At 34.0% G+C, this 13662-nt stretch overlaps 1 protein-coding gene and 1 long non-coding RNA gene across 2 annotated transcripts; one reads left to right on the top strand and one right to left on the bottom strand.

The window, feature by feature from the left end:
• The first annotated feature begins 1686 nt into the window (after positions 1 to 1686).
• On the top strand, positions 1687 to 11226 carry LOC125214421 (glycerol-3-phosphate acyltransferase ATS11, chloroplastic-like). The gene is made up of 13 exons (XM_048115444.1): positions 1687 to 2061; positions 3893 to 3990; positions 5535 to 5621; positions 5714 to 5811; positions 7323 to 7380; positions 7946 to 8047; positions 8147 to 8208; positions 8296 to 8406; positions 9344 to 9422; positions 10331 to 10450; positions 10515 to 10628; positions 10769 to 10936; positions 11023 to 11226. The coding sequence occupies exons 1-12, from the start codon at positions 1767 to 1769 to the stop codon at positions 10901 to 10903; spliced, it is 1359 nt and encodes a 452-aa protein (XP_047971401.1). The 5' UTR covers positions 1687 to 1766; the 3' UTR covers positions 10904 to 10936; positions 11023 to 11226.
• A 565-nt stretch (positions 11227 to 11791) lies between these two features.
• On the bottom strand, positions 11792 to 13308 carry LOC125215647. Its single transcript, XR_007175293.1, has 3 exons — positions 13220 to 13308; positions 12933 to 13116; positions 11792 to 12029 (listed from the first exon to the last, which is right to left on the bottom strand). It is a non-coding gene; the product is annotated as an uncharacterized LOC125215647 (long non-coding RNA).
• Positions 13309 to 13662: the final 354 nt, after the last annotated feature.

Below are 13662 nucleotides of genomic sequence, written 5' to 3'. Positions count from 1 at the left end.
GGTGCGATTGCAATGTTGTTGTGGCCTGCTTCTGAGGCATTTATTGTGGTTCTGAAGAAATTAGATGAAAAGATAAAGAAGATTTTAGGCAAGAGATTGGATGCTTTGTTTTTGACGATTGGGGATGAGGATTCATCACTTTGTCGAGGAAGATTTATGGTTTATCTAATAACTCGGCTAAAAATTGAATATTTTAGAGTGCTTTAATACTTTAGAGGAAAATTTGCAATTTTAGTATTCAGATTACCAATTAACAGCTTACTATTAATTTTTTTAGCAATTATGTGACACGCTTGTAGCTTATTGAATTTTGAACAACAGATATTGTAAGCAAGTGCAACAACAGCATGGCTTTGATGGGGAAAGAATAAAAAAAATCACATCAACCCATTTTTCTTGACCTCGTCTCCGTTGGCGCCATCACTAATCACAACGGCGTTGGAAACAACATAACATTTGTTAGAACTTTCAAGGTAAATATGACTTCTTTTTTCGTTGCCTTCGAGTTCTCCAAATAATGTATCACAACAAACTATCCATCATTTTCCAAAAATCTTGTTTTTGTTCAAAAAAATTAATTGAAGGAGGTTGACGTGTAGCGATGCAGTATTGAGTTGAACCTTTTAGCCTATTAGCTAAAGTGGGAAATGTCTTACCAACAGTATCATTGTCTATTTGTGAAACATAGTTATGTGGTTTATACTGCGTAACCATAAACCTAAGCTATGTGATCTATGGCCGTGTTGTATTTCAGTTATGACTTTGATCAATTATGCGAGTTATAAATGCTACACTTAAGAGTGGAATGGAAACTTTAGTTGTTTGTTTTCTTTTATGTATAGTTATATTTGAAATTCACGTAATTGTGTATATCCAAGCTGACATGCTATGTTGAAGCTTTGGTAATACAATGACAAACTTCAAACGCGTACTTTTACATAAAACTAAGATTGTTTAAAAACGATAAATAATTTGTATAATTATATTTTGATTGAGATGTTTTTTGGAAAAAAAGGGGGAAAACGGCAAGATAAATAATATATTTATCTAAATTTCAAACATCACATTCACTTAAAGCTCAAGTCAATTCACAATTAAATCATATTTAAAATCGTTTAAGACAACGATTTAGTGAACAACACAAAAGTTTCAAATTGAAAGTGGCAACTCTGTTATGCACGATGAAATTCTCCTCTCATCCAATCTCCTCAAAGTCTTGATTTTCAAAATTTTCTATACCAGGTAATTTAGTACTCCGTAAATATTAATTTGAACAAAGTCAAGTTGCAATAATATGTTTAATACGAATAATCGCAAAGAGTAATTGTGTTTACTGAATAACTTGTTATAATAATTTATTTATTTATGTATAAAAATACTGTCCTTAACATAATTAAAATTATAATAATTATTAATCAATTTATATTTAATTAATTATGAACTAATATATGAACATCTATGTACCGGCCATTGCCATATATTGGGTGATAAAGTATGGGCTAATTTAGGAATATGTGTGCACCGACCACTGCTATGCACAATGATAATTAGGAAATTTCTCATTTGCAAAACGTAACTAATTAACGATTGTAACTATTTATGCTCTTTAATTAATCGATTAATCGACAAAATTTAATAAGTATATATAGATTTTCCAATCGAATTTATCTCTCTCATTCGCATGCTTTCCTTTATCCTGTTCCGATTTCACAAATTTCACACATTTTTCACACATTCAGTCTCACACACCCCAACCAACGATTTCAATGATGCTCTCTATTCCTTCTACAGCGAAGCTCTACTCCTGCTCAACTGCACCTAGGGTTTCCTCTTCAAAATACTCTTACTTCGTTAAATCTCTCGGAGCTCGGACCCGGACTCGCTCTTCATGTCTTCTTTTCTGTGCCTCCAACCCCTGGGGAACTGCCGAGATTCTCCACCACAGGAAGAGCTCCTTGAATGCTGCGGCTTCCACGCCGGAAGTCGCCTCCAGCTCCGCCTCCGATCACCACGACGTATCTCCGCCTCCTCCGTCATTTCTTGACGCGCGCACCGAACAAGGTCCTTCGCTATATAATTTGAAGTAGCATTCATTCTGTGTTTTCATTTCTTTTGCTGATTTATTGTTTTAATTGTTGAAATCTTGGTCTGGATGTTCAAACTCTTTTAGTGCGTAAAAAATTGACCATAGTCCTATTGAGCGATTGGATATATTGTGGCATTACGTATGCAGGAGTATTTAATAGTTTCTTGCGTGTTTGTGGCTCCAATATCTGTCAAAATGTCAATTGATTACATTAATTTTCTTTATCAGCAGCCATGAGTTAATTTTTGGTATCGTGCTTAAGCGTATAAAGAAACACATACTAATACTTTTATGGCCACGCGTGCATAAGTTTCTCTACTCCTATAGCATGTGTTGTGTGTTTTGGGGCTTGTACTTCCGTATTCCTGATGCAGTGATGCTTTTCATAATATACTTGTTTCTTTAATTTCTTGTTTAATTTTTAACAATATGTAGATAAAAAGCCTTTGTTGAAATTGTCAATGACAGGGGCGATTGAACTAACCTTCCTGGATAAAATATGGACATGGCATGTTGTATAACTGCGAAATCTATACCTTAATATGTACAGTTAGTGGTTGATTTATTCCATTCAACACATTCTGGCTTTTTTCTTGAGCTTGTTATTAACCATTTACATATGCTTAGCTGATTTAGTGTCAAAGACAATAAGTTTAGTGAGCATAATATGAACAGCTTCCTGCACCAATTTTTTACTGAAACCATATGTTCTCTCTACACCAAATGGACATCTAGAGTAAGTTTGTTTCCAAGATGATCTGTTCAGGTTTAAAAAATTGCAAGACTAAAATAGAGAGATTTATGAGATGGGAGAAACAGAAAAGTTAGTCACTTCTGAACCTCCCATTGGCCTGCTGAAGCTTATCTTGCAGTTAGCATGGAGGACCCACCACTAAGCATTTTTGAAGTGTCAGAATTTAGTCTTAGTACAAGTTACTCGGAAAGATTAGTTGCGAAACTAGAGGATTGAGAGAACAAGGAAACATAGAAACATAGGAGAGGTAAAATGTGAAAGTATTTATCATGGAAAATGCTGACCCATTTAGTTATGTGATCACTTCAACCTCCTCTCTTCTGGGTTGAACTTACCTGCTCAAATTAGTTACATTCCGCTCCATCTATGGACATCTGGAAAACCACAATTTATCAGAAGTGTTTCTATATTATGAGAAAAGTATGCGATAGCTTTGGGTATAACAACTCAATGAAATATGCATAATATGAGAAATCGTTGGTCTATTTATTTTTGTGTTCACTTCAACCTCCCCTCTTCCTGGTTGAACCTGCTCTAGTAAGTTACATCTATAATCATCTGGAAAGGACCTCAGTTAAATTCAGAACATTTTAATATATTATGAGAAAAAGTATGTAGAAAGCTTTGGTATAACAATTCAATAAAATATGCATAATTGGTTGTGTTTTCATAAAAGTAAAAAGATCTTTGTCTTCTTCTGGCTACTTCTGTCTACATACAATTGATTGCATGACTAGGAATTTAACATGGAGTAGGTTGTTAAGTGAAAATCCATATTAAGCAAGTTTGTGGCCAACTGTATGTTACTACAAGTCACATCTTCCTTGTTTAGGATGATATTTGGGTGTTGTGATTGATACGCTTCATCTATTTGTAACTATCAACTTGTTACAGCTTCCTCACATTAGGGTTCTGTAGCATTTCAATATTCCTATTTGCCTCAGTGGAAAACTCCCCTGTCTTACAACATTTGCAGTTTAATAAGCATGATTCTTAAGATTTCAGCATATGCACAAATTGCTCCAGCGTTCTGATATGAATTTATATTTCAGACCTACTTTTGGTGATACAAAAAGAAGCAGAAGCTGGAAGATTGCCAATTAATATAGCTCAGGGGATGACAGAATTGTATCACAATTACCGAGATGCAGTAAAATAATCTTATCCTGCTAATAGTGAAAATATGTAGTTGTCAATTACTGGGCCATTTATGATGAGAATCTGTTGTTTAAGATATTTTTGTCATCCTCGTGATTTTGTAATGACATGTGGTTGAAAGCTACAGTAGCAAAATATGGTGTGCAAGTTTTGTTTATTTTAAAAATGGTGAAAACCTCACTTCAGTATTGACAAATTTGTTTATTTTCCTTTTCACCTTCTGTGATATTTAATGCTGCAACTTTTGATGTAAACTGGAGTCATGGAACTGTTTGCTCTTGAAGAGAGTAATTGATATGAACAAAATATAGAAAAGGATGAAACTAAACGGTTGCTGTGCACATTGAAGTTTTTCATCACTTTATTAGGGAAATAGAGATTCATTCTTTTTCCATCACTTTCACAATATGTCAAAATGACGTGACATTTCGTGATTAAATTCATTTCCAATATTATATATGTATTCATAATTAAGTATTTGAAAAGATCCCGCAGGGACATGTGAGAGTGTATTTGCATGAGTAAGGCGTCAAGTTTTGAAAAAATATCATATATGTATTCATAATTAAGTATTTGAAAAGATCCCGCAGGGACATGTGAGAGTGTATTTGCATGAGTAAGGCGTCAAGTTTTGAATTACCAATTAAGCTGATCGGTTGGTTGGTTTACAATTTTAGACTTCTGTTGGTTAACATTTTTATTTTTTTAGATTTGCTGCTTTGAAAGCAAGACTCTGGGGAATACATGAATATTTATTTAGATGAATGAGATGTCAAGTTGGATCTATTAAGCTGATTTGCCGATTTGCATTTCTTTAATTTTAGTATGCATTTATTTTGGCTAGAAAAAATATACTGTGTCCTTTTATTTCAGAAGAGTAGACTCCTAAGAAAGAAATTTTAGGCTTCTGAAACATGGTCATAAATCAGAGTGAACCAAGATGGGATTAGTTTTTAAAATGTTTTCATGTACCATTTATTAAACAATTTAATGATTTTTCCATGGACTGTGTTCTTTTGTTAGCTATAATTGTCAAAAATGTGTGACTTGATTCAATTACTTTAGTTCTCCAGAGTCTGTGAATACCATCTTGTTATAAAGTGTCTCTGGTTGCATTTCTTTTGGGCATCTACAAATTCAAGAGGTCCCTGAAATTTGATTACTCTCTGCCTTTTATGTTTAAACATGTTTGTTTGGAAAGTTTCTTTGAGTTATCAATTATGTGTTTGAAGAAGCTAAGCATGTTATTTACATAAAAAACTAGGTACCTTCTGCTCTATATTTTCAGATGGCTTGCTCTAGGTGATAGCGGGGAAACATAGCTTTTTTTCAAATGCTCTCTTCCTCTGCAACTTCATACATGCTCTAGCTATTTCCACTTTTGTTATTGTTTGTTTTAAGATGCAATACATAACATGCTTACAGAAGTCCCCTTGAGTGACAACATATGTTATTATCTTGTTATTTTTTATGTCTTCTAAGATCATGAACCCTGAGCTGTGTATATCTGTTTTTTCTTGGGTTCTCCAAATTCAGGTTTTGGGAAGTGGCCATCCTAAAGCTGTTGAGCTTGTAATGTCTAATATGGCTATGGCCTTAGATCGTATTTTCTCAGACGTGCAGGTAGTTAATCTGCTACCTTTTGTCATCTAGATTTTTACATATGTGACTTCTCAACATCAGCTTTCTTATTGAATTGGAAATCAATTTCATAGGACCCATTTCAGTTCTCACCACATCACAATGCCATTCGGGAGCCATTTGATTATTACACGTTTGGTCAGAAATATATCCGACCTTTAGTGGATTTCAGGTAGGTTGACTTACCATTTGATTTTTATCCTATACACTCAATAGTATGGTTACAATTTCCATAAATAGTGAGCTTGCTAGACTCGGCAAATGCCAATCTAAAATCAGTGTATGATAGATTTTCAGTTCCTCCTCCCTTGCCTTCTGAAGAATTAATTTATATAGTATAGTTATATAAAGCTAGTCTAGTAGTTTTAATCTTTCTGCTGCATACTGAACAATATCGATGTGGTCAACTTTTAACATAGTTAGAGTTTACTATTGCAAGTGAAAGATGGCCAGGAAAGTGTGGTAGATAGAGATCTGTAATGAAAAAAATTGTCCAAGTTTTATTGTTTGATTCCCTAAGAGCTACAGCTTTGGTTAAAACTGCAAGTTTTTTATGCTAATTTACTTATTGATAAGACTCCATGTACTTGTTTGTGCAGTAATAACTGTGTCATTCTGCTGTTATATATTTTTAGGACTTGTTTTCTATGTTCTTAGCTTTTGCCAATTTTTCTGCTGAGGTTTGTTCAAAAATAATCATGAAGTAATAATCTTATATGCTTCTAAAAGCTCATATTTTCATCTGCCTCCTGTCTTATCTCAATGTTACTTAGCTATTAACTATGTATGTCTGTTAGCGTTGAGCCCATCCAAGGATATATTCATATATTGTCATTATATCATAGTAGAGGAAGTGCAGTTACCATTTATTTTTTTTGTGAAACATTCTCAGTTGGATAGAAACAGCTCTATGCATCATCTTTCTTGTTAAATATCTCTGTTGAGGTCGCTACACTACACTGTCGGGAAACTTTATGCCGCCAGGCTGCTTAGTTGTGTAATTATAAATAAGATGTATTTAAGAATGAAGTTTTGGCAGTTAAACCATCTTGCTATCCCATTTTCTAATAGATTCAGGGTGGCATGGTATAAGAAGTTGTTAATGTTTGCCAGATGACAATCTGTATTGGGTGGATGTAACTATAGAAAATAAATTGTTGCTTCTAGACTGTTCCACGAAGGAATTATTACTGTGCCATTTCTACAACGAGAAGAACAATTACATGCTTTCAGTAGTATTGTAGAACTTCTATAGAATTGTGATAGATAAGATGACACTGAAAGAGTGAATTAGAATTAAAAAGATAACACCTAAAAAATACAGGCGATGCCTGCCTCAGCCAGTCATTGATTAAACTTCAACACAAATTTTCCCGCTCCCTGAATGTCTAAACTCTACTACTTCAATAATAAAAGTAACTAGGGCTCCAGAAATAAAAGCTTGGTCCATCCATCCCATGCTATATGACTCAACTAACTTAAGACGGAGGGAGTAAAAGATTACCGTTAAAATAAAATAAATATCGATATCATATCAGGAACCTTCACAAATTGTGGATTTCGGACATTGATTTGGGTGTACCCCCCTATAATCTTTTTGCCCTTCTGTTATATAGTTCATTGTCTAGTTGTGCTTTGGAGATTTTCTGGCTGCATTTAACATTAGTTAACTATAAATTTCAGAAATTCATTTCTTGGGAACAACTCCATAGTCAATGAAATTGAAAAGAAGCTTGAACAGGTGCACGTTTTTCGTACTTTACTTGATCATTTTAAATATCTTTATATTTGGCTCCAGTGTTCTCAGAATTGCTGTTAGTCTTATTTGGCAGAAAATGAACATCAAAAGAAATCCAAGTACTCTTAGCCTAAGCTATCTTGCCTCTGTGTTGCGTAGTAAATAGTAAAACTTCAAAGTATCAGCATCTAGCTGTCTTCTTGCTACTAATATTTAGAAAACTTTCCTTCCTTTTACTGAGTGGATGGCCCAGTCAATGTAATTATAGAGCTCTGTGTCATTAATGTTATGCATGTAAAGCTTATACTGGTAGCACTAGGGAGGTATGGTTTGAATTCTACTTGTTTGTGACTCTACTCAACCTGAGGAACCTCTTTTTGGTTACATTTTCTTGTCACATTCTGTTTCCACTGTATGAATGTTCATAAAATAGTTCTTAAGCATGTTCAAATTTCCATATTTCTCAAAATGCACCCAGCTAAAAATTTGGCAGTTTTATTCAGTTGATTGCTCTATTTTAGAATTTGGCTTCTATTTCTGATAAGCACTTCATTTTGCTAAATTTCAGGGTGAGAATGTTATTTTAATGTCTAACCATCAGACTGAAGCAGATCCAGCTGTTATAGCTTTGTTGCTGGAATCCACTAACTCATTCATTGCTGAGAATCTGGTAACTAATACTAATATCACTATAAATATTACTTTAATGCCATTAATGATAAATATTTAGGGACAGTAATTTTGCCTACACATTTTAACTGTAATGCAGATATATGTTGCTGGAGATAGGGTTATTACAGATCCCTTATGCAAACCCTTTAGTATGGGCAGGTTATAGGTTTACTGCTCTCAACTATTTTGTTTGATGCAAACTTTTCATTACAAAGTTATTCATTTTCTGAACTTCTAATTTGTCAGGAATCTTTTATGTGTGTATTCCAAAAAACACATGGGTGATGATCCTAAGCTCATTGACATGAAGAGAAGAGCAAACACAAAAAGCTTAAAAGAAATGGCGCTGCTTTTGAGGTACATTTGAGTTGTCGTTCATGTAGTTCATTGTACTCATATATGCAGAACAACAAGTTGCCTAGTTTTAAACATCGTTTTACCCTTTTTAAAAACACATCCATTAGTGCATCTTACTATCTGCTCTGGGTTTTTTTTTTGGTGCTATTGTACTTATTGGTATCATTTAAAGAGATGTAGGAAACATGTACTGAAGGGAATTATTTCCTGGTGGCAATACAAGAAAATAAGAACTTCAGCTCAGCTCATCAAGCGTATGATCAAAAGAGTCCTTGTCATGACTTCCTTAACAAGACTACCTTCTTTGTGAACATCTACTTATGCATGCTATCTTAACCCAACAATAAGGAGAGTTTTTTCAATGAAACGTCCACTCATGAAGTACGAAGTTTGTTGCTGGCACATTGTGAGTCTATGATGAGTCTATTTGCATAATATGTTAATATCTGAGTATGTGATTATTGATGAGTAAAGCTGTTTGGGACAGTTAAAATTTACAAATGATAGGTCTGTGTTTTAACTAACATCACTTTTTTATTGGATGAATAACGAGTCCTGTGAGAAGCTAATAGGACCATCCCACACCCACTTGGTCATATTTATGGCATATTACTTACGAGTATGGGTTGATACAGTAGTAGCAAAATAGTGCTGATCCGCTGCTGCTGAACATCACAGATTCAAAAAAAATTATCACCTTGAGAATGTCACTATAATGAGCATCATTACTTTCGAAGAAGAAAATTGGATGACTTTTTCCAACTCATCTATTTGACAGCTGAGCTGAATAACACTCATAAAATCCATTTTCCCAACGGTAGAATGAAAATAATATGGATTCTTAGTTTTGATATCGATATTGTGGAAAGTTATTCATCTTTAACTTCAATCTACCAATTGATTTAAGGGAGTCATTCTCTTACTGTCTATGTTCTAGGTCGGGAGCAAAAATAATATGGATAGCTCCAAGTGGTGGAAGGGACCGCCCAGATCCTGTTACGAAAGAATGGCATCCAGTACGTATTCTTGCCATATTCACATAGTTTGCCTCATTTGTTAAAATTAGTTTAGTAACAAAATATGATAATGGTGGATCAAAAATGTGTTGCATTGGTTTTACCTTGTCAAAAATTCGATCTCATGCTTGTATTTTTGCAACTATTATTTTGCTGTTTCTCATAATAATGCTCTTTATGAGCATTATGAACTCAATTTTTGTCCTTTCTATGCTGTTATATAGTAGTATGAGTTGAAGCCCAACTTTTATTTATGTATTTATATTAAATATATATGCAGTAAGTGATTTTGTGTGGAAAATTTTGCACAATAATTTGTTTGCAGATTATGGTGAGGAAAATTCGAAGTCTTTCGAGATGAGGTAGTTAGGTAGGGCCCCAGGGGAGCATGTTAGAAGACTTCTTCTGGGTGACGTTTAAGGATATTATCACTCTTTTTTGATGTTTGCCTCTTGTCCACATCTAGGAAATTACACATTGAGCTGACCTTGCACTCTCTCTTGATGCCCATATCTGTCATTGAGTAATCAAGTGGGGCAATGATGTGCTCTGGATGTGATGGTGAGGTAGAGGCTTTGACGGTAGTTAATATTGTTATGGTGTTGCGTTGGTGGGTGGATAGGGTTCAACCAATGGCAGTTTTATGATTTGATTAAGAGGATCGGACCCTGTCCTCTCTTTGAAGACTTCCTTAGATTTTTAATGCATCTTTGATCGTTGATTACTAACCAGTCATGAGAAGTATGTGATTCTGGAGCACTATCATGTGCTGTCGCTTGACAATCTTTACCACTGGGAAGTAACTTTTTCTTGATGGTTGTAAAAGATGTTCATAATCCTTGTCTTTTCCTGCCCACTTTTCTTAGTAGTGCTAGTTTGACTACCCATGCTGATATAAGACGGTGCAGGCACCTTTTGATTCATCTTCAGTGGACAACATGAGAAGGCTTGTCGAACATGCTGGAATTCCTTGTCATATATACCCCATGGCTCTAATGTGCCATGAACTTATGCCCCCTCCATTGGAGGTACATTTTTACTAGAAGTTCTTTTTACCTATCCATAATGATATACTCATCAAACTCCTTTTAGGTGGAGAAAGAGATTGGTGAGCGACGATTGATATCCTTTCATGGAGTTGGGGTATCAGTTGCACCGTCAATCGATTATCACAAAATCTATTCAGCTTTGGAAGATCCTGATGAGGTAACTTCTTTAAATCTAGTTTATGGACGTTTCCCCTCTTGTGGTGTTAGTCTCTACATGTGTTAGTTTTTAGCATCCACTTTTTTAATCACATACCTACCCAGAAGTGTTATCTTTTTGACCTCGAGCTATTTTTGCAGGCAAAGTCTACATACTCGGAGTTGCTATATTCATCTATCTGCCAACAGTACGATGTCCTCAAATCTGCAATATATGGAAAACAAGGTCTCAACGCATCAAGCCCGGCGGTCCTTCTAACACAACCATGGCTATAGTGCACTTTTGAGCCATTTTTGCTTTTTCTAAAGGTAGTATTATTTTTTAGAAATAATGAAATATATTCTATGATGCACTCATTGCCCATTGGTAGTAAAGTTCCACGATGATGTCGCAGGTTAGAGATGTTTTTGACTGGACCACTGACACCATAGGCCGATGAGTTGAGCTGGAAAGGAACAATCTTATCTCCCTTCTCGTTGAAGATTGAGATTAGATATTCTAAAAAGTGTCACACGATCTTGAGTTTTGTACAGTTTGTCGATTACAAGCAAACAATATCCCTGCATATTTTTCATATAGTAATTCTTTTTTATGTGCACTTGATATAGATCGATAAATCTGTTTTTCATATAATCCATTTTTTTCGTGCACTTCATATAGAGCGATAAATTTGTTAGACTAAATAACTAACGGAGAGTAGCCATTTATCATGTCTTCTATCTAGCATTTTATTTTAGCATCAAATTTAAATGAGCTCATTGCCTTATTATTATTAGGATATGACAGTTTGGTACTTCTCTGACATGTTCTTGAATGTGATATCTAGTTCAGTTAATATTTGTATTAGACAAAAATGTTTATCCATCACCATCATCATATCTGTAAAATAAATATATTTTCAAAGTTCTAGTTTCAAATCTTAGGAGACTATCTTGGAAGAAATGTGATGAGTGGGTTTAATTTTCTCTGGTTGACATATGTGGGGTTCAATCCCACTAGTATACTCTAACTTATCATTTTTAAATTAAGTCTCTATTGTGGATATTCAGTTCGTGGATTTTCTCATTCATAAGACTAAATATTGGTTCAATATTCTTTTGCTTTTCATATTTTCTCCAATGAAAATAAACGTAATATATAGCCGACTACTTTATACCATAGAATGAAGAAGCCAACTTTATTTCATTTATAAATAACAACATACAAATCGTTTATTATAGCTTGATAAATCCATAGGAAAATATCAACAAGTTTTCAGACATACACATTTACGTAGTAAACCTTCACATTTGCCTTCTTCAAAACCTTCACCCATGCAAATTACCTTACAATTGTGGTCTCTCCAACATTGACCTTTGAATTTATGACTTGGTGATAAACAAGTTCTACCCATGGCTTCCCCTGAAAAATCACAACCATTAAATTTTTTGATTGAATAACACAAACACTCAAATAGTATTTGTATATACAATAAATGATAATTACCAGAGTTCATAGCAAAAACCAAGAAGACAACGAGCAATATTGTATACAAGCACTTGATATTCATAGTTCACAAACTTTATATATTACCACTATATATTTCTCCTTTTGTTTCGATATTTTATGTGACACACTGTGATCCATATATATATGATTAAAATGGAGGATCACGGATATGCTTAAATTTTGAACTGGAATGAATGAGTAATCACATCCAAATGTCATGTGATAATTTTTAAAAAAAATTGTCTTATCCAAAACTCACTCTTGCAAAAAGAATTTAATTAGTCTTTCAAATCAAATGGAAAAGAAAATGTTTATAAGATGAATTTTGAGAAAATTGCATTATTGCAATTCTCCCAGAAAAATAAAAAATGATCACAATAAGTCGTCACTCATATTAGATGATAATGTTAGCAGTGATAACATAAATCAATTTTTAAATAAATTTTCAATTTCTCTCCATTTAAATACATAATTGTCAACCTATTAGTATAATTTATACTTACAAAGACATCTTATGAGTTGACGGCCACCCAAATCACCCTCTTTTCTTGATTTTCATCCATTTTTTCCTACTTTTATTATTGATTATTTTAAAAACATGACTCTCGACAAACATGGCAAATGAGAATAACTAATGACTGACTAGTTATTATCCTAATAAATCAAATGTACCGAAATGAAAATAGCCTTTGTGATTTAAAATTAAAGGAAACTCCAAAATCAAAACAAAGTATATACTACTATATTATCATGCTCCTTTCTCAAATAAATAAATAAATATTAGTAGCACGCTAGAGATGAGTATAGTAAACGTACACTACGCTGTATAACTATCGGCAGGAGGGTTTAGTGCAGAAACAACGGTTTCCGTCGGAGCCGCCGCAGAAACTGGAGGTGTAACCCTCATTGAGGCAAGCTTGCTGGCATTGAGCAGTGTGGTTCACACATGGACCCCCATATGTTGAACTCGCCGATACGCATGGACTTCCCTCTGCCTTTTCTATCATTTCAATACCAAAAAAAAAATATTTATTTTACAAAAAAAGCCAAGTTTATATATTAGTAGTACTAGTATATAAATTAAATTGTTACTATATCATTACCGGAGCCCAAACCCAATACTAGAAGCACCACCATAAACCAAAGGGCGTAATTAGTTTTCATTTTGTTTCTCGTGATATTTGTAGCTAGAGGGCACTTATTTATAGTCGTTTGGGATATTAATTTATTGTAATTAAATAAGCCCTCTCTTTTGGAAATAGCGTGGCGTATGCATCCGAAAATAATTAATCATGACATTTATATATATAGGAAGAGAAGTCCAACTCAAACTTTGCTAGCTTCTATATTTATTTGAAATATCCCACCACTTTTGACTTTGTGCTACCTAGCTAATTATGGTAATTTATCTTCTTCTTTTCTCATTGCTAATCCAATCTATAATCCATTTGATTTATGAATGTCGGTTGCCATACCAACACTTCTCCATGAATAAATCAACAATTTTCTTTGAGTTCATTCACCTTTTATTTTCTTTTAGTTTATT

The sequence above is a fragment of the Salvia hispanica genome, chromosome 3 (genome assembly GCF_023119035.1).
Source record: "Salvia hispanica cultivar TCC Black 2014 chromosome 3, UniMelb_Shisp_WGS_1.0, whole genome shotgun sequence".
Classification (NCBI taxonomy): Eukaryota; Viridiplantae; Streptophyta; class Magnoliopsida; order Lamiales; family Lamiaceae; genus Salvia; species Salvia hispanica.
The sequence above is the reverse complement of the archived record's forward strand: the minus strand, read 5'-3'. Positions and strand labels throughout refer to the sequence as shown.